The 22665-nt window shown below is 35.3% G+C and overlaps 1 protein-coding gene across 2 annotated transcripts; it reads left to right on the forward strand.

Moving 5' to 3' along the window:
- On the forward strand, positions 1–22188 carry UBA3 (ubiquitin like modifier activating enzyme 3). Of its 2 annotated transcripts, XM_074344495.1 has the most exons (18): positions 1–93; positions 281–322; positions 2158–2278; positions 3643–3723; positions 7449–7531; positions 9951–10031; positions 13651–13694; positions 14059–14123; positions 14431–14586; positions 15564–15666; positions 15810–15923; positions 19269–19322; positions 20045–20081; positions 20167–20248; positions 20589–20689; positions 20800–20863; positions 20957–21011; positions 21386–22188. In XM_074344495.1, exons 1-18 carry the CDS (start codon positions 74–76, stop codon positions 21472–21474), a joined length of 1392 nt encoding a protein of 463 aa, XP_074200596.1. In that variant the 5' UTR covers positions 1–73; the 3' UTR covers positions 21475–22188. The 2 variants fall into 2 exon arrangements, with proteins under 2 accessions (XP_074200596.1, XP_074200597.1); XM_074344496.1 differs by lacking the exon at positions 281–322 and having other exon boundaries at positions 39–93.
- The last annotated feature ends 477 nt before the right edge of the window (positions 22189–22665 follow it).

Below are 22665 nucleotides of genomic sequence, written 5' to 3' on the forward strand. Positions count from 1 at the left end.
CCCGCCGGCCCCGCCCCGCCGCTTCGCTCCGCCCGCCCGCCGTGGGGGCGCCTGGGAAGAGGCGGAGAACAATATGGCGGATGGCGAGGAGCCGTAAGTACCCGGGCTGTGCAGGCGCCCCGGGCCGGGCTGGGTTGTGAGAGAGCGCGGCGGTGGGCGGTCACCGCCTCCACCCGGGGTCCCCTCAACCCCCCCGCCCCGTCCCCTCGCCCCCCATCCCCTCGCGGCGCCCAATGTGTAGCGTGATGCTGACCCTTCTTTTATTCTCTCTTTCTTTTAGGGAGAAGAAAAGAAGGAGAATAGAGGAGCTGCTGGCTGAGAAGTTAGTGCTGCCGGGAGGCCGGGGCCCTCTCCGGGGACCCCCGCCTCCCCCCACCCCAGGCCTAGGGGACCAGCCGCAGCGGGCCCGGGGGGCTGGGAGGCGGGCACCCGGAGCGCAGGCCGCGCGGCCTCATCCCCTGACCCCCGCCCGCAGCCCCAGGGGCCCGGCGGGCCCTCCTGGTCTCGGTCTCGGGCGTGCGCCGGGCCCGGGTGCCGCGCACAGATCCCGCGCCGGCCAGCCGGGTGCTTGACCCAAAAGTCTTGCCGGAGGACCCTTGCTCCCCTCTCTTCCTCCTACCCAAATTGTCAGAGCCGCGATCTTGTGAAAAGGGAATCTTACTGAAACACAGGAAACGGACACTAGACCGTTTTGGCCTTTCGTAAACAGAGACAGTAGTATTAATTGCAAACTTTTAATGAGAACTTTATGTCAGGTGTTGTACTAAGCACTGCAGTCATTTTTGCAAAATCATTGGCTCTTAAAGGAGAGTGATGATTCCAAAGAGCTTATTTTCCTCATTTATCACACACCCTATTTTTTTTTTTTTAATCAGATGCTTAGTTTTGTACTGGTGAGACAGGTTTAAACGAAGTGTTTTCCAACCTTAGCAGCACCACATAATTTTTCTTCCTTACACGAGGGGAAGAAAGTACTCTTCTTACAGTGGGCGTGGTTAGTGATTCTGTGCCAGTTCCCAGCATCAGTGTCTTGGAGTTTTTAGGTATCTCCCTGAGAAAGTTGAATTTTAATTGCACGAGTTCTGGAACGACACGTTCCATTTCACATTCCTTCCCACTTTTCATTTACTTTCCACTTTTACTTAAAATGGTAGCTGAAGTTTAAATGTTTGCTATATGCCAAGTATTGTAATAAGGCCTTTGTGTGGATTATCTCTTTATCCTCGTTCTGACTTTTTGTAAGTCAGCCTACAGATGAGGTTTATGACTGTTAAGTAATCTATTCAAGGTCACAATGCTATTAAGTGTGGTACCAGACCCAACTGTGACATTAAATATTGCTAGGCAATAATTGGTCCCATTTGTAAAAACTGAATATTACTAACAGGTTTGAAGGTAGAAATTGTGGGATTATAGGAAATATTTGAAAAGTAAAAATAATCACAACCAAAGATGAATCTTGCAGTGAATAAAAAAATACATGTATTTTGTTACAGGACTCCCACATTACTCAATTTTCTTTTCTGAAAGGTTTCTAGATGGTAATGCCTATCTGTGGCATAATATAACCTGACCTTTTTTTGTGTTTTGTGGCAACAAAAACCATCTCAGTCCTAAGAGATTCATTTTTGAAAATTAGGACCTTTCAGAGAAAAATGTATGAAAGTTCCTCTCATCAAAAATAATCTTTAAATTGCACCTTTCAGACTTGGAGAGGACACATGAGTTATGTTAGATTTCAAGCATCATGATTCTGAAAGTGGAGGACTTTCCTGTTTTTGTTTTTTCTTGTAGCTGATATTTCCAGATCTCAGTGTGTTAATGGAACAGATTGGGGCAGTTTGCATTGATCCTTAGTAAATTCCAAATGTTTAGAATTCCAGTTTCTCACCACTTGACCAATATCCCAAGTTTGATCTTACGTTGTTTTAGGAACCCAGAAACATGTTGGCTGATTATATGCAGTTGTTAACTTTAAATAAACTATATAATAGCAAGAAAAGAAATTGAAAGCATATGCATAACCACATCGAATACTTCCCTTTTTATTTGAGTGAGTCTGGTGTGGTTACGTTTTCATTTGGGGAAACCATACTAGTTGTAGGTGTGGCTTTTTCGTACTGATCTTTGCAGCTGAATTTACTGTGTTCTGTGCAGAATGGCTGTTGATGGTGGGTGTGGGGACACTGGAGACTGGGAAGGTCGCTGGAACCATGTAAAGAAGTTCCTCGAGCGATCTGGACCCTTCACACACCCCGATTTCGAACCGAGCACTGAAGTGAGAAACGTTTATTTTTAAATAACTCCTCTAATAGTTTAATGTTCAAAAAGAATAAAATGCTTCCTTTAAAATTTGCTTTTATAATGAAAATACTAATATAATTGTGTAAGTTATCTTGAAATACTGAATTGAATATTTGCGGCTGATCTTACTTGAATGACTGATACTTGAGTCGTTATTTTCACATTTCTCATGTAGTATGTTGAGATTTTTCAGGAGTAACATAACTTCAAAAACCTCATTGAAAATTCTAAGTTATATACTTCAGTTAAAATTCCAGTTTAAAATTACTTTTGAGACACATTCACCTTTTTAGTCCTTCTCTGAGAAATTTAATTTTCATAGGAATATAGATGTGCTTGTTTAAATTTTGAAATTTAGTTGAAATAAGCATCTTTACTTAGAAATGAATATAGTTAATTGCATGTTAAAAATTATGTGATGCTGTATAATAGCGGAATAGAATTTGGGACTGGTAGTGTCTGACTTAAATCAAATGTTCAATTATATACAACTTGCTTTTTATTACAAGATAGAAAGTACTTCTTTTCAGTAAATTTTTATGTCCTTTTGTGCTTACGAAGAGATGCTGTTTTGAAATAGAAATACCATGCTGCTCCTAAAATTAAGGTGCAGTCTCTTGGGTTTGACTCTGTTTTTTCTGAATAACACATTTTTCTTTTAATCTTGGACAGAATTGACAGTATTCTGCATGTCTTTGGTTAAGCCACCATATTTTCTTGTGTTTCTGATTTTTGTTTTGGGGGGGGTCTGGTAATTTAAGATACTTCTGTTAAGTGATTGCTTCAAATTGTATTTCTGCTGATAGGCAATTTTCTAAGAGTTTTATCCATTCTCTCTTCCTATCATTTCATGATTTTGAAATTTCCCTCACTGTATTCCAAAGCAGCTATTACTGTTCTTACTTCCCTGTTTTTCTGTAAAGACCTTTAAACACCTGTGTAGTGCTTGATCCTCGGTTCTTATGATTTTTTCACTTTTCTATTTTTAGGGAGTCAGTTAAATAACTGATTTTGATGCCTTCCATCCCTTTCAAAGTTAAAAGAAAATAATTTTTGGCAAGGCATAGTTTTTCTTGTTAGCAATAGCCTTTTAATTTCATTCAGTAAAGTCAGTTTAGAAACATTAAAATTGAAACTCTGAAATCATTAGGGTTATAGAATTTCTGATTCTACCTTTCTGATAAATTTAAAATAACTTATTAAACACAGAGCCTGCACTTTGTCCTCAGTTGCATTTTTCATGGAAATACCAGAAACTATTTTATGGCTTGTTGCTTTATTGATGGTACTTATAGTTTTTATCAATCAGATTTTAATACACCTTTTCATTCTTTACAGTCTCTCCAGTTTTTGTTAGATACGTGTAAAGTTCTAGTCATTGGAGCTGGCGGCTTAGGATGTGAGCTCCTGAAAAATCTGGTAATACATATATGTATATATGTGAAATGTGTTTTTTCTCCTTTATGATAATTAAATGGTTTTCCTTTTCTGTCTTACTTGGAAATTTCTTTATTATGATTGCTAAGCTTTTCTCCCGAGCCTTTGTTAGATAAGTTTATCAGCTCAAATTCCAGACAGTAATTAAAATGATGATGTAACTTAACCTTTTAAACCCTAAAGTCCTCAGCTATAAAATCATTGATAGAAATTGTTACTTCTCTTTTCCTCGTTGCTTTTTATCGAGCAAATCTTTGTGCTTCCTCTTGCAAAGTGCTCATTAATTCAGTGAAGTAAATAACAAAACTGGTAATTCATATTTAACATGTAATATCAAAGAATTTATTTTTGTTGTTGTTGTTCTTCAAAATAACCCTGTTAGGTGGATTGGAGTTTGTCTTGTTTTTATGTAGAGGGAGACCCATGTTCAGGGATGTTAAATGCCAAGTTTTACTGGATTATGGTGATGTGCCTGGAATCTAGTCCGAGTCATCGATTCTTAGTCAAGTGTTTTGTTTTGTTTTGTTTTTTTCACTTAACCATTAGGTCATTACATGATCTAATCATGTAGTTAGTTTTGATGACCGTGTGGCAGTAGACCCATAAAATTTGGGAGAGCTGAACTTTTTTCTTCCTTTTCTTTTTGGATCAGTCTGTTTTAAATGAATATCATCTCAAGAGAGGGTACTGTTTAGTGAAGCTATTCCCATATGCTGGTTAGAAGTCCATAATTTGTGATTTAACTAATTAGTTTCATTGGCTTCTGATAACTACAGAGTAGCTTTTTATTAGACTTTGTTAATTTATTTAACAAAAATGGATAAGGGAAGAATTGATTTAGAGCTGTTATATGCTGGCCTTCTCATTAGTATGTGGAAAAGTGGAAATGCTAGAGTAGGCTCCTTAGAAAATGAAGCAGGTAACAGGTGAAGGACCTAAAAAGTCAGCCTTAGGACTAAAGTTTAAATATAAGCAAAACCACCACATTAATTTTGATAGTAACATCACTCCTAGTGCAAGTGCAAAAACTTAATACACTCATGGTACTTAGTACTAGGCTGGGTTCTGTGGGGATTGCAAGTCATCATGGTCTATGTCTGTAATGAATCTGAAGTATCATTGGGAAGACAAGTCTCACACAAAATAAACAGCATTGTGTATGATATGCTCTGCGATAAGGTAACAAAATGACAGTACCTTAGCAGACATAAATACCCTGGCAGTGTGAGAACCAAAGGATTTATGAAGGTTGGGCAGTGGTTTTGGTAGGCATTGTATGCACAAATCACCTAAATGGATAACTTTTTTTATTTCAGAGCTCTTATTTGCAAATGTAATAGATACCAATTTTAAATGTAAAGTAATTGGAGATTAGATCTGAGGAATAGTCATCAAGCAGCCTTAGGAGTGGCCTTGTTATTTGTTTATTGCGTTGTAATAACCTCTTACACGAAAGAAAACTAAGGGTTTTCAACCTTACCACTTGTTACTTTGCTTGTTTCAGACATAAGTACATAAGAGATACACATACATTTTTTTTAAATGGATTGAATCTCTCAAAGGCTCATTCTAAAAAAAAAAAAGAATATGACATTAATATTATTAATTTAACATATATTTATCGAGCCTCATCCTCCATATGCCAGGTATTGTCTTTTTGTTTTGTTTTGTTTTTTTGTTTTGCCAAGTACTGTTTTAGATGCTAAAGATACTGCATTGAACAAGACAGCAGGTGTTTGTAGGGCTTATGTTTTAGTGGAAGGAAAAAGACAAGTGAAATACATAGTATGTGAGATGATAATAAATGATATGGAGAAAGAAAAGATAGAAGATAGTAGCTGGCAGGAAGGGAAAGGGTTCACAGGAAGGTGCTATTTGAGCAGAAAGGTGAGCAAGAACATTCTAGGCAGAGGGAACATCAGATGCAAAAACTGTGAAGTGGGGGTGTGACTGTTACCTTCCAGGACTGCAAGGAGGTCAGTACAGCTAAAGCAGAAGTGGGTAAGGGGGTCGTTTTCTAGGAGGGTATCAGAGACAGCAGGAAGTGGAGGGGCTTGGAGTGAGTATCACAGAAGACTGTAGTGGCTGCTCTAAGAACTTTGCATTTTACTCCGAGTCAGGAAGTCATAGGAGAGCTTTAAGCAGATGAGTTGACTTGACCTAACTTTAACCTGGATCACTGTGGCTGACGTATTGAGAAAAGACTAAAGGAAGAACAGAGGAGAAAGCTGAGAGGCTGGTTAGAAGGTTGCTGCAGTCATCTAGGTAAGAGGTGATGGTGACTTAGAATAGGGTGGTGATATTGGAGGTGGAGAGAGGCAGTTGGATTATGGATATGTTTCGAAGATCAAGTCAACAGGATTTGCCGATGGGTTGGTGTGGGACATGAGAGAAGGAGAGGAGTCAAGGATGACACAAGGTTTTTGCCATGCGCAACTGGAAAGATGGAGTTGATATTCACTGAAATGAGCAGGACTGGGAAAAGAATAGATTTGGAGGTGCTGGTGAGCAAGGATGATTGGCTTTGGTTTTGGAAACTGTTAAGTTCGAGATTTCTGTTAGATGATGCTTTATCTTACGGGGTTATCTGAGGTCACCAGAACTAAATAGAACTAAGAAGCACGTGGATACTCCCAATTCTGGCCAGTAAAGTAGGAGAAAAACTCATGAGTGTGGTGAATGGGAAACCAATTTTTTAAAAGTATTCAAATTTTCATAAGTGGGGTGACCAGGTGAAGCACGTTTTAAGGAGGGGAATTGATCCACATCCTGCCAATACTTGAGATGGATAAGATCAGAGAGACTGGAGGTAGCAGTGTGGAAGTCACTGGTGAGCTTAGCAGGTGCAGTTTTTGGTGGAGTGGTGGGAGTGAAAGTTTTTTAGAGCAAGTGCAGGAGAGGAGTTTGAGAAACCAAGTATGAACAACTCTTTTGAAAATCTCTTGCTGTAAAGAAGAGCAGAAAAGTGGGGAAATTATTGCCAAATGATTAATTTGATTACTTCAATAAACTGACCAAGACCAGAAAAACATAATTGATTATTGAGGCTTGCTTTTTTTTGTTTTCTTAATCTTTTGCTTTTGCTGGTAAATTTGAACAGTGGTTGTACTGGAAAAATGCATAACATCATAACACAAGAGTTTTTTGCTTTTCTCTAGCTTTTTAAGTGCTTGCTCTTGAATCAATACTTTTAAGGTCTTTCTTTGTTACATGTGCAGTGTATATGTTTATATGTGTGTGCTTATAACAGTATATGTCTTATCATAGTTACTTCTGAATGGCAGCATGCTTAATGTTATGAAGACTAAGATCAAGCTTATAGAAATTACTTTGAACAATACCTGAAAAAGAATAGCAAGTAAGGATAATTAGTAAGACTAGTAAAATTAAAATACTTAGCAGCAGCAAGAGCAAAGCAACAAACTTTACAGACATATTTAAGGGGTTGTAAAACAACTATAGAAATTTTAAGTATTCTCTTTTGGTTGTAGACTACTTAAAACTGAGTAATTACACTTTTTTGACCTTTACAAGGACCCTGAATTTTATATACCTTTCTAGATAGACCCTTTAACCATTGAATGCCATTATTTAGAATTTATTGTTTATTATTGAGAATTTGTAGATTTAAGACTAATGAAAAAAATTTTTTTAATTTCAAGTGTAAGGAAATTTCTGCTTGATTGGATTTTTTTTTATTCCCACAGGCGCTGTCTGGTTTTAGACAGATTCATGTTATAGACATGGACACCATAGATGTTTCCAATCTAAATAGGCAGTTTTTATTTAGGTAAGTTTTAATATCTTATTTTAAAATTGTGGTAATCATTTGAACTTGAGTACATTGCAGTTTAATAATTTTAAAAAACTACTGAGACGATAACACTTACTTTATTAAGAAGATAACTACCACTCCCGTCTTAGGCAAAATTTTGCAGGAAAATTTTGCATATCCTGGTGAAAGTAGTTTTGTAAGCAAATACATGTTTTTGTTGTTTTTAAAGAAGTTTCCAAAAGGTGTATGGGATTTGAGGTTGATTGTGCCCTGAAGCCACTGAGTGCCACTCTTTTCCTCCTGTTAATTTTATAAGAGAACAGTAACTCTGTATTAGGCCTAGTGAGATATATTGGTGGGGACTTAGGAGCCAAGATTTGAATGGTGACTCTAGGGGAATGAAGTTGTGACGGAGTTTGAGCTTTTTCTAGAAGGGGAAAGAAAATAGTGAGCTAAGGAGAGAAAACCCAGGAGCAATTGAAATGAAACAAAGAGAGATAATTACCTTAGAAATACATGAAATACAGAAAGCATCTTGTTAGAAATGACTTTAAAAACTGGAAGTAGGCCATATATGTAAATCTGAGGAACAGTGCATTAATTTCAGTATGCAATGTTTAGGGGTTTGAGTGGCTTAGATAAAAGTGTCTATTTGTTAATCAAAGAAGTATAAATATGGTGGGATTAGGACTTTTCTATCTCTCTCTGGCAATTAGAGTACTGATAGAAAGTGCTCAGATAGTCCTAGGCATGCAGGATGAGGTTAGGTTAGCAGAACAGATTGAAATCAAATTTTTGGATAGGCGTAAAACCTCTACTCTGTCTCTGTGGAAGGTCTTAAAGAAATGGAAGGATAGGTTGGGCCCTTACCAATTTGACAAATTTTTAGCATATGACTACTCTACAAAAGCACCACCGAATTCATTGGTTATTGATAATAGGCCATGCCCTTTAACTTGAGGCTAAAATAATGATTGAAGATCCTAATGAGGGTTCACATTTGTGGAGTGCTTAGGATGTGTTAAGTACTTCCTAAGCTCATTTTATTGCCCCCATTTAATCTCAGAGTAAAGTCCAGGGTTGATACTTGTTTTCCAGGTTAAGTAAATAGGCCAAGGTGTCCTGCAAGGATGATGTGTGTGAAAGACCATTTTATTCAAAGTGCAGTTTTCAAATCCCCTAATTCCGGACTGGTTTCCACAGAAACCATCTAGGAGCTCTTTTATTTGGAATCTACTCTGAAAGCACATATAATGTACAACCTGAAAGATTCTTGAAATTCTGTCTTATCTCCTTTATATATCTGATAGTGCTGTCCAGAGTAGTTGAGTGCAGTACTGAAACCAAGTTCCATGATTTGTGCTAGAGCTTTTTCTATTGCAAGTTAGGACCAAGTCGGAATAAAACTCTTGTCACAAGTTTTGAATAAAAAAAGAAAACATACTGCTTTATTGGAGAGAAGGAAATTGATCTGTTAAAGCATGTTCCTTTAAAATTCAAATTTTGAATAAAATATGATTTTTCTTAAGCACATTGATTTTTTAAAATTTTCATTTTTGAAATGTTAACTACATGCTTAGATAGGAAAGAATACAAAGAGATAAGAATATAGTAACTTCCAATTGTTCATAGTGCAGTAGGTATACTATATCTATGTATATAACCAAAATATGTTGTGAAAAGGTAGTAATGAAGTACTTACTGTGTGTACATGAGGGAATGATTTTGTCTGTAAGGACAATGAGGAAATATTTGGAAAGAAAATACCACTTGTACTGAGATCAGAAGAGAGAATTCAAGTCCTTTCCTCTGTAGCTGTGGTTATTACATAGGAGTGACTTTTTGAGGTTTTAAATTTTTACCTTCTTGAAAATATTGGTAATAAAAAAATATATTGGTGACATACTCCTTCAAAAACATGGTTATGGCTTCTAATGAGACACAGGATTACTACTTAATCAGCGCACATAGAAAGAAGGGGAATAAATGAAGGTTCTTGCATCCCTAGACTCTCGTGTTTATTTGACTCAAGACCTGCATAGTAACACCTTGAGGTTCTGGGGTTCAGGGCAAATACTTGGAAGTCTCTGACCTGGGATAATGTTTTTGCACTGGGTAACACAACAGTGAGAAGTGGCCAGGAAACAGGCTGTTGTTACGCTTAACCTTTTAAATAAAAAGAGCACTGTTCATATTTTCACCTAAGAAATACCTAGACTTATCACACTTAAAAATACTTAATTTGAAACATCAGCAAGGGTTGACATTTAGTATTGAATGACTAATTATTCATCAAAAATGTTCAGGTAGAACTATTCCTTCTAAAAATCCTCTAAATAAACTCACCATGAATATTTTTATGTTTGAAAGTATATTATGTAGATCATCTAGATTTATATCATAAATGATAATTTAAATATAATTTTTCCTGTAGGCCTAAAGATGTTGGAAGACCTAAGGCTGAAGTTGCTGCAGAATTTCTAAATGACAGAGTTCCTAATTGCAATGTAGTTCCGTATCCTTTTGACAAATAATCTACTTAATATTTAACTTTTTGAAGCTTCTTACAAAATTATTATGAAAGAGATGTTTAGTTAACATAGAGAATATAGATAAGCAAAAAGAAAAAAATCAGCAGTAAGCTTATTACTGAGTTATCTGCTGGTAACACTTTGCTTTATGTCCTTCCAATCTTTTCTTTTTAAGGTTATATAATTTCCCTCCCCCTAATTTTTAAATTAAGCTTCTGTAGCTGGTACCATCATTTATTTTGCATTATTGCCCTTAGTTTACGTTTCAGTTGCGCATCTCCTCTACTAGACTTAGTTCATAGAATGGATCCCATTACTTTTTGTGTCTCCTGACCAAGCAGGCAGAATAAAGAGTCAACATGTTATTAGCCAAATGGAAGATGTGTCAGAGTAAATTTATTTTTACAAGAAATACATTTTTAAAAAGGAGTATTCACGCTTTGTTCATTCCCATACCTTTAGATCCAGGGAACTTTTAGTATTATAGAAACTCAGGAAGTGAAATTTACTATGTTGGAAATACCACAAGATACAAAAATAAACATAAAAAATCATTTGTATTTCCATATACTAGCGGTGAGCACATGGAAACTGAAATTTAAAATATAATGCTATTTATAACTGCTCAAAAAGAAGGAGAAATACTTAGGTGTTAATTCTAACAAAATAAATATGGGACTTAAATGCTGAATACTGCAAAATGCTGATGGAAGAACTCAAAGAAGATCTAAATAATGGAAAGATATTACGTGTTCAATAATTAGATAATTCAACATAGTAAAGATGTCAGTTTTCCCCAAATTTGTATATAAGTTTAATGCAATTTCTATCAAAATCCCTGTGAATTTTTTTGTTACTGTAGACAGGATTATTCTAAAATTGATACAGAAAGGCTAAGGAACACCAAAAATGATACTAAGAAAGAATAAAATGGGAGGAAGCACTTTCCAGTTTCAAGACTAATTATATGGCTACAATAATCAAGACTGTGTCATATTGCCAGAGAGACAGACACAGATCAGCAGAACAGAAGAGAGAAACCAGAAATAGCCACATGCAAGTATGGCCAATTTATACTTGACAGAGGTGCAAAAACAAATAGAGGAAGGATAATCTCTTTAATAAATTGTGTTGGAGCTAGGCAAAAAAATTCAGTCCTCAAAATTACAAAAATTAACTCAAAACAGACAGGTTTAAGGATAAAATGTAAAACTGTTAAATTTTGGGAGACAACATGGGAGAAAAATCTTTGGGGCATAGAGCTCGATTGAAGAGTCCCTAGATCACATCAAAAGCATGATCCATAAAAGAAAAAAAATGATAAGTTGAACTTCAGAACTTTAAAATTATACTCTGTGAAGGACCTTGTTAAGCAGATAAAAAAACAAGCCACAGACTGGGAAATGCTTATGAAGTAGGTATGTGACAAAGGACTTATATCAAGAACATATACAGAACTTCCAAAACTCAACAGTAAAAAACAACAATGCAATTAGGAAATGGACAAAAAATACGAAGGGATATTTCACTAAAGAAGATAGCAAAAAGCACATGAAAAGATGTTCAACATCATTAGTTTTAAAGCGAAATCCAAATTATGATCACAGTAAGATATTACAATACACCTATTAGGATAGCTGAAATAAAAAATAGTAAGAAATGTTGGCAAAGATACAGAAAAACTGGATTACTCGTACATTGCTGGTGGGAAATGTAACATGGTATAGCCGTCTGGAAAATAGTTTGTTTGGCTGTTTCTTAAAAATCTTAATATATACCTTCCATACTACTCAACAATTTCATTCCTGGGTGTTTACCTCAGAGAAGTGAATACTATGCATAGAAACTTACTCTTGAATGTTTGAATGTTTATAGCACCTTTATTTGTAGTAGCCCAAAGCTGGAAACAACCCAAACATCCGTCAGTAGGTGAATTGTTAAACTGTGTTATAGCCACACCATGGAATGATACTGAGCATTAAAAAAGAACTAACTAATGAAATACAACTTGGATGGAAATCAAGGGCTGAATGAATGAAAAATGAATGCCAATCTCAAAGGGTCATATATTGTATGATTGCATTTATATAACCTTCAAATGGCAAAATTGTGGAGATGGGGAACAGATCAGTGATTGCCACAGATGAGGCATGGTGGAGGGGCTAGGTGTGACTGTAGAGGGTAGCAGGAGGGAGATCTTTGTCATGATGAAATAGTTGTATGTCTTTATTGTGGTGGTTACATAGATCTCCATGTGTTTAATGACAGCGTTACACACACATTGTACCCATGTCACATTTGTGGTTTGATATTGTACTATAGTTGTGTAGTATATATCCTTTGAGGAAGCTGGGTGACTTATGGGACCCCTCTGTAGCACCTTCGCAAAAATAAAATGTTAAAAATGCAACTTCAGGTCCCTATAGGGAGAAAGAAAAGAGAAAAAAAGGGAGTATGCACACTCTTTGTCTATCCCTATTGTTTAGATCTGGAAAACTTTGGGTATTTTGTAGAAATCCAGGAGATGGCGATTTTTTGGTCTGGCGCCTGGGTTCCTGCAGCTTTTCCTCCAGTGTTTGCTCTCTTTCGCTTTTGACCTCCCTTTTCTAGCTGTAGCTTATGCCTCTTGTTTGCCTGGCCTTCAAAAGGAATAGAAGTCTGAGTGGGTGGGGGCTAGAACTGAATGTGTTTTTCATAGCTTTATTTGTACGCCAGGATAAAAAAATTAGGGCAAGCATATTATATATTGCCTGCTGTTTCTCCATTTTACTTTTTAAAATATATAATGGACGATACATTGTAGTTTTAGAAAAGTATAATTTATGTTACTAAACAAAATTGCTCAATTAGAAGGATTAAAAATTTTTTGGCATACGTAATGCTGTTAAAATGTTAAGTACTGTAATTCACATCCATAGCCAGTTTTGACTGGGGTTGCCTTGGCAGCCTTCAGGCTGGTGAAGATTGCTGATAGGGTGTGGGTTGGGTAAAAAAAAGAGAGACTTGGAAAACTGAGGTAAATGAGAGCAAAAGAATTATTCTGAAAAAACCCAATGACAAATCATTAGTGCCTGAAAAAGCTATTGGAAACATCTGTGTTTTTTAAAATTAGCTTTGCAGTGACTTTTTTTAATTGACTATGTCTAATGTATAGCATCGTATAAATTTAAGGTGTACAATGTGTCAGTTTGTGCAGTAACTCCTAAAATCATCTTTCTATAAGGGAACTATAATGTTCTCTTCACTAAACAAACGTTATTGTCTCTCTGTTTGGTGCTGGTGGTTAAAGACACAAATTCTGCTTTCCCAGGGCTTATGGTTTTATATAAAAACTGAAGTAGAGTAGAAAGTATAACAGAGACACAATTTTAATGATATGGAGGTTTGGAGATGAGGAAAAACTACTCTAAGTAGTTAGGGGAGGACTGTTTGGGAAAAAGGTTTTTTAGGAGATGTGTTCATTTTGTCAGATTCCTTGAATTCCACTGCTTTGAATATTGATGACTTATGTCTTGTTTTGAATAGACATTTATAATTTGGCATTGTTAAATTCACTTTACAAGTTAAAAACTTAGCAGCTTAAGTTCCTTTACTTACATTCAGACATTTCAACAAGATTCAGGATTTTAACGACACTTTCTACCGACGTAAGTTTTCCACTTGAAATTAATTCTCACTAAATTCTTACTATTTCTTAGTTGCCGTCTCTTTGAAGATTGCTAGCTATTCGAAAGCTATTTCTTCATTTGCTTCCATTTCTTGGGGTTGGCTTTTCAGGAAAGTTGTCAACTGTTGTCTGATTGAAAACAGAATGCCAGTGTTCTAATTCTTAGTTGTCACCGTTAGCTGCATTTTTATATGCTTTCTTGAGTAAAGATTACTCAAGGATTAGAAGCTGTGTGTGTCTGTATTACAATGAAAAATGTGTTTTTTTGGTATGTTTCTTAGGAATTGTGAATTATTTTGTGCAGCAGCATTTTTAAAAACTAAACTTGCATTTTTTTCTCATAGAATTTCATATAATTGTATGTGGACTGGACTCTATCATAGCCAGAAGATGGATAAATGGCATGCTGGTAAAGACTCAGTGTTGTTACGGTTCTCTGAAGTTCTAACTGCTGCTCTTAAATGTACTGAAAATGAGACTTGCATATCACATTTTTGAAAAATCAGTTATTTAATTTTCAGTAATAGATGTAGTTCATTATTTACTACCAGTTATTAATTTTCGGGTGAGGACATAGATTTCTAATAATGTAATCCCTTGATTTCATATATTACTACTCAGTAATATAATTGACCTATAGAATTACTTGATAGCATTCTCCTCTTTTCAAATCCTTATCCCCCTCTCCTTATAAACCCTTCAAATAATTTTCCTAGATATCTCTTCTAAATTATGAAGATGGTGTATTAGATCCAAGCTCCATTGTCCCTTTGATAGACGGGGGGACAGAAGGTTTTAAAGGAAATGCCCGGGTCATTCTGCCTGGAATGACTGCTTGTATTGAGTGCACACTGGAACTATACCCACCACAGGTAATCACAAAATCACCTTTATCTGTTTTATAGTATTTTGGGGTGGAATTAGGGTTGAATTATTAAGGCTAGTCAGTATTTAGAATTTTTAATTAGAGGTAACCATATTTTTAAAAGTATGCTAAGAAGAAAGATAATAAAATAAGAAATTTTGCTGTTTGAGGAAAGATATAGACTGAATATCATCATTTTGATACTGTTCTGTTCTCATAATTCATTTATATTAATTTTTTATTTGGAGAGTAAGAATCAAGGGATCAGTTACAAAGTTACATATTGGGGTAGGGCTATAGTCTGTTTTCTTGGTTTTTTCATGTGTTATTTCAGGGAGATAAAGGTACCAGGGATGAGAATGACATTGCCAAAGTGGGGCTCTTTTATCTATATACCTACTTTAAAGGGCATGTGGGATTTTTTTTCTTTTTGGCAGGAGGGAGGTAATTATGTTTTATTGTTTATCTTTAGAGGAAGTGCTGGGGATTGAACCTGGGACCTTGTGCATGCTAAGCATATGTCTACCACTTGAGCTATACCCTCCCCCGCTAAAGGGCATGTGCAATTTTTATTTATACGTATAAATTATTTTATGAATATTTGCTTGGAATTGATTTAATTCTCTGAATTTGCTTTTGTTTCGGTTTATTTTATACCTTCAGATTTAAATATTAGGTAAACATCAAAAAGTACTCATATCTGAGAATTTATTCAGCACTTTGATTCTCATGGTCTAACAATGCTTAAATTTATATACTTTGTCAATTTGGGCAAACCTATTTATTTTTTAAGCAGATCAACCTAAGTGAAGTGACTCAGATGCTCTCAGTTTCAGAAGCATTATTAATGGTATAAACTGTTTCTATAAGTGGAAAGCTACAATGAATTATAAGAAACTGTTACAAACTAGATCATAATTAGAAGTTACATTTTAAATAATTTATTGCTTAAAATCCACTAAAAAAGGTAAACTGTGGTTTTAGGTTAATTTTCCCATGTGCACCATTGCATCTATGCCCAGGCTACCAGAACACTGTATTGAGTATGTGAGGATATTGCAGTGGCCTAAGGAACAGCCTTTTGGAGGTAATAAACCTGATTTCATAATCCAGAGTTACATAAAATATATGTCTGTGGGTTTATTTATTGGGATAATTACATTAAAATAAATTGATTAATGTTTGCATGTTTCTATCTTCCTTTCCTTCCCACTCCCCCCACCCCAACAGAAGGGGTTCCATTAGATGGAGATGATCCTGATCATATTCAGTGGATTTTCCAAAAATCTCTAGAGAGAGCATCACAGTATAATATTAGGGGTGTTACGTATAGACTCACTCAAGGTAAGTTAGTGAATTGTTGTGAATTATGATCTTAGGATGATCCCTTTTTCAGGGGGTGGGATGCTTTGGAGGAAATAATTGATAAGTAATTTCAGACAGTACTATCCCTTTAAGACTTAGTAAAGGTACCATGGAAGTAATAGTTTACTGGTGCCCCAAATTTGGTAGGAGAGAACTGAGTTCAACAGAATCCATACTACTGCTTAACTAGGAAGAATTTAATAAAATCATTGAATCTTATCTAGTATTGAAAGAGTCCCTAAGTCATCCAGGTCAAACCATTCACTTTATCTTTTGCTGAAGAGCAATGTATCCCCTCCTGGGGCAATCTGTTTCACATTTGGACAGTATTGTTAAGAATTCTGTATGTTGAGCAGAAATCTCCATCTTTAGTTTGGTCTGAGAATTGTCCCAAGGTATGCCATATATAAACTTAATTTGCTTTTAAATAATATCCCTTAGCATATTGAAACCTCCAAATCGTTATCACTGCCACCAACCTTTGTAGTTCCTTTAACCCTTTGACATGTTTCATGACTCAAGTCCCTATTATGTTGCTTTTTGCTCACCATATTTTAGTTATCCATACTTCTCTTAACTATCTGGGTGAGAATGCAGCATTCCAGGATGGGTCTTATAATACACTTCTCATCATTGACGCAGTCTTAGAGGAGATCAAGGTTTTTTATTGTTTGTTGTTTACATTGATGCTATACTTCTGATTGTTTCAGGTTACTGTCTGCTAAAAGACAGTCTCCCTATTAAAGATTTGGCAGTTTTGGGGGTTACTAGTTTTTGTTTTTTTTTTTTTTTTAATACTCAAGTATAGGTCTTTATAAATTTATTCTTAAATTCAACTATCTGTTCTCTCTATATATAAGTTTATTCTTTTATGCCTGCCAACGTATGTATTCTTTTCAGCTTCGTATCATCTGTTGTTTTGATGATCACATGCCAAGCTAGTCACAGTAACTAAATGAGGTAGTGCTGTGGCTTGTCTCGGTGAACAAGTGACTATCTCCCTATGTTTACTGATGTTCTGGTAACGTCATTTGAAAATTCCATTCTTATATACTCCTTTTTGCTCCCTGTACTTTCTGTATTCTGACCTCCTGTGTGTTCCCTGAACACACCTAGGACAGTCCCACCTTAGAGCTATAATGCTTCTGATCCTTAATGCCTGGAACGCCCTTCCTTGGATCCCCTCAAGGTTGGTGCTTATCCTTCCAGCATCAGCTTAACCAGTTTTCCTCATCATTCAACTGAAAATGACTTCTAAGCCATTTCCTATTTTACCTTTTTATAATTGCTCAGAACTCATGGTAGCCTTGTTTTTCACACTGGTTCATCCCTGTTCTGGGGCCTTTGCCCTTACTGTTTACAGAATTGCTCTTTTCCCAGGTGATTGCATGGCTGGCTGGGTCTTTCTCATGGTTTAGATTTCAGCTCAAATTATCACTTCCCCAAGGGAGGGAGTCTGTCTTTCTCTCTTTCTTTCTCTTTCTCTCTCTCACCTTTATCGTGGTATAATTCCTTTACACTTAACTATACATACTTCAGATGTACAATTTAATGAATTTTGAAGACGTATACACCAGTGAAACCACCACCACAATCAAGATAGCTAACATTTCCATCACTCCCCAAGGGGTGCAGATTTCGAATTCCCAATTTATCCCTTCCCACCCCCTTTACCCAAGGGTGTCTTTCTTGACCATCCAGTCTAATGGATTCCTCCATCACTGTCAGCTTAACACATACCTTGTTTTACTTTCTTCATAGAACTCTTCAGTATCTGAAATTTTCCTGTGTGTTGACTTGAGTGTTATCTCCCCCACCAAAGTGGAAGCTCTGTAAGAGCAGATAATTTTTTTTTTTTCACTGCTCCTCTGTACAACACCTAGAGCAACGTCTGGCATATAGTACACATTTACTTGCTAATTGTTTGAATTAACAAATAAATTCAGTTTGTCCTGCTCAGGAACTATAAACTCATCTCAATACATCATCTCACTGACCCTTCCATACCTTTTGGAAAGGCTGGGAAGGCTTGGAAGGCTTGGTGTGTACTTCTCAGCCTGATGATTGAGAGCCTTGGCAAGGAGTACAGAAGCCAGGTTGGAAGCGAAGTTCAGGTTTTTTGAGGGGTGGGGGATGGAGGGAGTCTTCATCATTTTGTCAATTCTTTTATTAGACAGTGTCTCTTTAACTCCTCACTGTCTCACTGTGACTGCCTGTTCCTCCTTTCAGTACATACTGACTTACGTGGTCACTGGAGAGCCCCCAGTTTAATCGTCATGAGGTTAGCGCTTCCGTATTTCCCCCTCTCTGAAATTGTACATAAACAAATGGTCAGAATTAACTTTTTAAAATAGCCTTCCAAACTGCTTAACTGTCTTCCTTTCACATCTTCTTAGATATTGGCCGTTTTTCTGAAGTTTTAAAAACCTGCCTACACCTGAAGTTTTGGGAACACATCGTTCCATGCTCTCTCACAGTCTAAAATAATCTGGCTCCTTTTCTCTACATTTTTGTTTTCTAAAATGAACCATACAAATATAGTCAAATATATGGAATATTGATTTTGAATTTAATGGTTTATGGTGAGGCTTTGTTTGTTCCTAATCTGTGGATACTGATATGAAAAAAGTAGGGAAGAATCAGAGAACTATGTTTAATACTGTGTGTAGTCCAAGCTGTGGGGTGAGACAAAGATGATGAGAGCAGTTTTTCTGTTTGTTTTAAATTTTTGTGAATGGAATGGCTGACACTGTTATTTGAGGAAAAATTAGGTAACTGTTAATTCTCCATGCTTTACTCCAAGCTTCCTGAGTATAGCATAGTATGAGGTGTCAGTTAAGATGACGCACTTTAGGGCATGTCTGGGTTCATATACTACCCCTATCACTTATGAGGTGTATAGTTGTGGATGATATTTAATTTTCTCAACCTCTTTTTCCTTATCTTTAAAACCAGAGTAATAAGACTTAACATATGATGTTATAAAAATTCAGTAATATTTTATTTAATCTTCATACTGTTCCTGGAATAAAATGAGCACTCTAATCACTAACTGTTATTCACGTATTATTGTCTCATTATTACATGAAACTTAGTGTGAAGAGTTTACTTTTCTTTCCTGCTGTAAGTTGTTTAAGATTCTGAGCATGCTACAGAATGATGTGAATATGAAGGAAGATTGCTTCATGGTTAAACTTAAGTCTGTTTTCTGACCTGAAAGCCTGAAAAATCAAGTTATGGAAAATGATATTTAATAATCATATTGTCTAATTAAAAATACTTTTTAAAAGAAATGACCATATTTTAATCAATATATTTTTACAGGGGTAGTAAAACGAATCATTCCTGCAGTAGCTTCCACTAATGCAGTCATTGCAGGTGAGCAAAAATGACTACTACTTATTTTGTTTTCTTTCCTTTGGATTTTTGATTTTTTTTTATTATTTTTTCTTTTTTTTTTAACATTTATTGATTTATAATAATTTTACAATGTGTGTCAAATTCCAGTGTAGAGCCCAATTTTTCAATTATACATGAACATATACATATTCATTGTCACATTTTTTTCTCCCAGCTACCATAAGATCTTGTATATATTTCCCTGTGCTGTACAGTATAATCTTGTTTATTGATTTGATATCTAAATTGACATTTCTGCAGCTACTTGCTCTCAGAAAACTGATGTTCTGGAGAATTTGATTATCTTCTTGAGTGGGTGGTATAATTAAGCTGCCTGAAAAAAACACAAAACAGGCTATTAGACCTTGTATATATTTTGCCTTGTATCATAGATAAAGTGCTCTGCAGTAAGAGGAGATTTTAGTACATTTCTTTTTAATCAGTATAACAGGCTGCTCATTAATCTGAAGAAGAGGAAGAAAAACATGTACTATCACTCTGTCACTTGGATTATAGAAAACAAATATGAAATTTATTATTTTCTCAGTTTTTAAAAATGAGTGTGTATATGTCTTTTTATTTATTTTGTAATCAATAGCCTTGTAAATTTTCTCTTCTGATTTATAATGACTTTTTAAAAAAACATAGTTTTAAATGTCTAATTTTGAGTTTAAAGCACCTTTATTTTCTCTCCTCTTCAGCTGTGTGTGCCACTGAGGTTTTTAAAATAGCTACAAGGTAATGGGTTTCATTTTTCATGTGTATGTAAATCTATGTTTTGATCTGTCTCGGTTATATAAAAATGAACATTTTTTCATTACAGTGCATATATTCCCCTTAATAATTACTTGGTATTCAATGATGTAGATGGACTGTACACGTATACATTTGAAGCAGAGAGAAAGGTTAGTAGTAGTATACTAATGAGAACTTTTTTTGATCATGCATACTTTGATTTTTAAATACTAATTACTGGTTGGAAAATTGCCCACACCTTTTCTAAGTATTTTCTCCAGAACCCTACTTACTATATATTTTTTGTAGTATAGCCTGAAATACATACTATATAGCAAAATAATTTAGGAAAATGGCCTCTTAGGAAAAGCAGGTTTTAAATAAAGTGTAAAAATTTGTTCATAGGAAATAATGCATGATTATAAAGCAACTTAATTTTCAGTTCATCATTATGAAGAGACTATTATTGGTGCATGTGCCACAGTGATTTGTGTTTCATTTTATATCTAGGAAAACTGCCCGGCTTGTAGCCAGCTTCCTCAGAACATTCAGTTTTCTCCGTCAGCTAAACTGCAGGAAGTTTTGGATTATCTAACCAATAGTGCTTCTCTGTAAGTGTTTGGGACTTCTGTTATGTTGTAGAAACAATTTTTGTGATATTTTACATATAATTATTTTTAAAAGAGTGATCTCTGATTTTTTTTTTCCCCTCATAATTTAGGCAAATGAAGTCTCCAGCCATCACAGCCACATTAGAGGGAAAAAATAGAACACTTTACTTACAGGTGATCAGTGTTTGGTTTTTATTTTTTTTCCACAAAATTATATTAAAAGTTTAATTTCATTTAATGTGCTTTATTTACATTGTCATTTTCTAGTCAGTAACCTCTATTGAAGAACGAACAAGGCCAAATCTCTCCAAGACATTAAAAGGTATTTTAAATGAGTATGTTTATTAATACTAATCAATTTTTTTTTGTTGTTTTTTGGGTTTTGGGGTTTTGTTTTGTTTTGTTTGTAAAAATAATAACTGCTTCCTCTAGATTTGTTCTTAGTTACTTTAAATGGTGGTATCATCATAATTACTTCTATCTTTAGAAACATTGAGTTAATTGCTTTTAGTGAAATATTTAAAAAATCTCTAAGAAATCAAATATTACCTTGATTTAAAGAATATTAACCTTGATTAAAGGGAACTGGATTTTGATGCTTATCCAGATCCTGGTGGTCTGCAGTTTGTGCATGTGTACGTTGTTACCCATTGTTGGACATTGTCTGCTTGGGTTAACTGCGCTTGTCTGTTTTAGAGCTGGGACTCGTTGATGGGCAAGAGCTGGCGGTTGCTGATGTCACCACACCACAGACCGTGCTCTTCAAATTGCATTTCACTTCTTAAGGAAAATAAACCTGCACACAATAGAAAACTCATGGAAATATATTTCCTGGATGCTAAGAAATCTACTTGATGTCATTTTTAGCATTAGTGTTGCTGGAATTTGACTTTTTTTTTTTTATATATAATGAGTCACTCTTTTTTAACTTTATAACTTTCCCTGAAGACAGAATTTTGGGGTTGGTGCTTGTAAGCATTTTCATTAATATGGAAAATGGTGCCTGGAGGGAGAAAGATTATCAGCAAATGGATTGCTTCTTATAGAGGAGGAGGCAAACACTCTGTTGTGTGTGACTTTTGTTACAGTCAAAGAAAGCATTCTTCAGTTTTCACTTGCGCACCCACGTATACACAAGATGTCCCTTTTAAGAAAATAAGAAAATTAAGTTTTAAATAACATTAACTATTACAACCTGACATCTAGAGCATATTGAACATAGCCTACTTCTTGCTTGATTTAATAGTCATTTAATTGTGGCTGTCCAAATGAATATTAATTATTGCAAAAGTTACCTTGTCCATAATAATTTGTAAATGGTGTTATAGCTGAATACCTATGCATGGAAATGGGAAATATTTTCATGTGTTTACTTGCAGTGCCATAGAGACCAATATGCACAACATTAAAGCCAAGACATGGATGTTTAAAAGAATTTAATGTTTAAACAGTTATCACTGATGCTTTCGCACTATTTATTAATAAAATCATATATTGTCTACTTTTCTCACTGGAATTTTTTAAAGTATTTTTAAGGATAGCAGGTAATTCCATAGTAATGTAGAAATAATTTTGATATGTGTTGCAGAATTCCTAATACAAAAATTTTATAGTACCTGATTTAATACTTCTGCCACAATAAATATCTACTGACTTGATTTAATTTTGCTCTAACATAATAATGTAGTGAAATCCATTCCATTCCAATCCATTTCATTACATTATGATATTAGAGCAAAATTAAATTCCATCAATACATGTATTAGTGGTATATATACATTCTACTGTTAAAAGTGCTTTTTTTTCTCCCTCCTGAAAGATTAAGGCTTAAAATTAAGCGTAAGTACTGAAAATGAGTTTTAGTATCTTAGTGTGGGAACATGTGGTACATGTTCTTACTCTGTTTTTGACTTGGGTGGCAGTTTTCTGTTTAAAAGCTTTGTGATTACATGTCACTGGGTTTTTATTCTTTCTGG

Source organism: Camelus bactrianus, chromosome 17 (genome assembly GCF_048773025.1).
Source record: "Camelus bactrianus isolate YW-2024 breed Bactrian camel chromosome 17, ASM4877302v1, whole genome shotgun sequence".
Lineage (NCBI taxonomy): Eukaryota > Metazoa > Chordata > Mammalia > Artiodactyla > Camelidae > Camelus > Camelus bactrianus.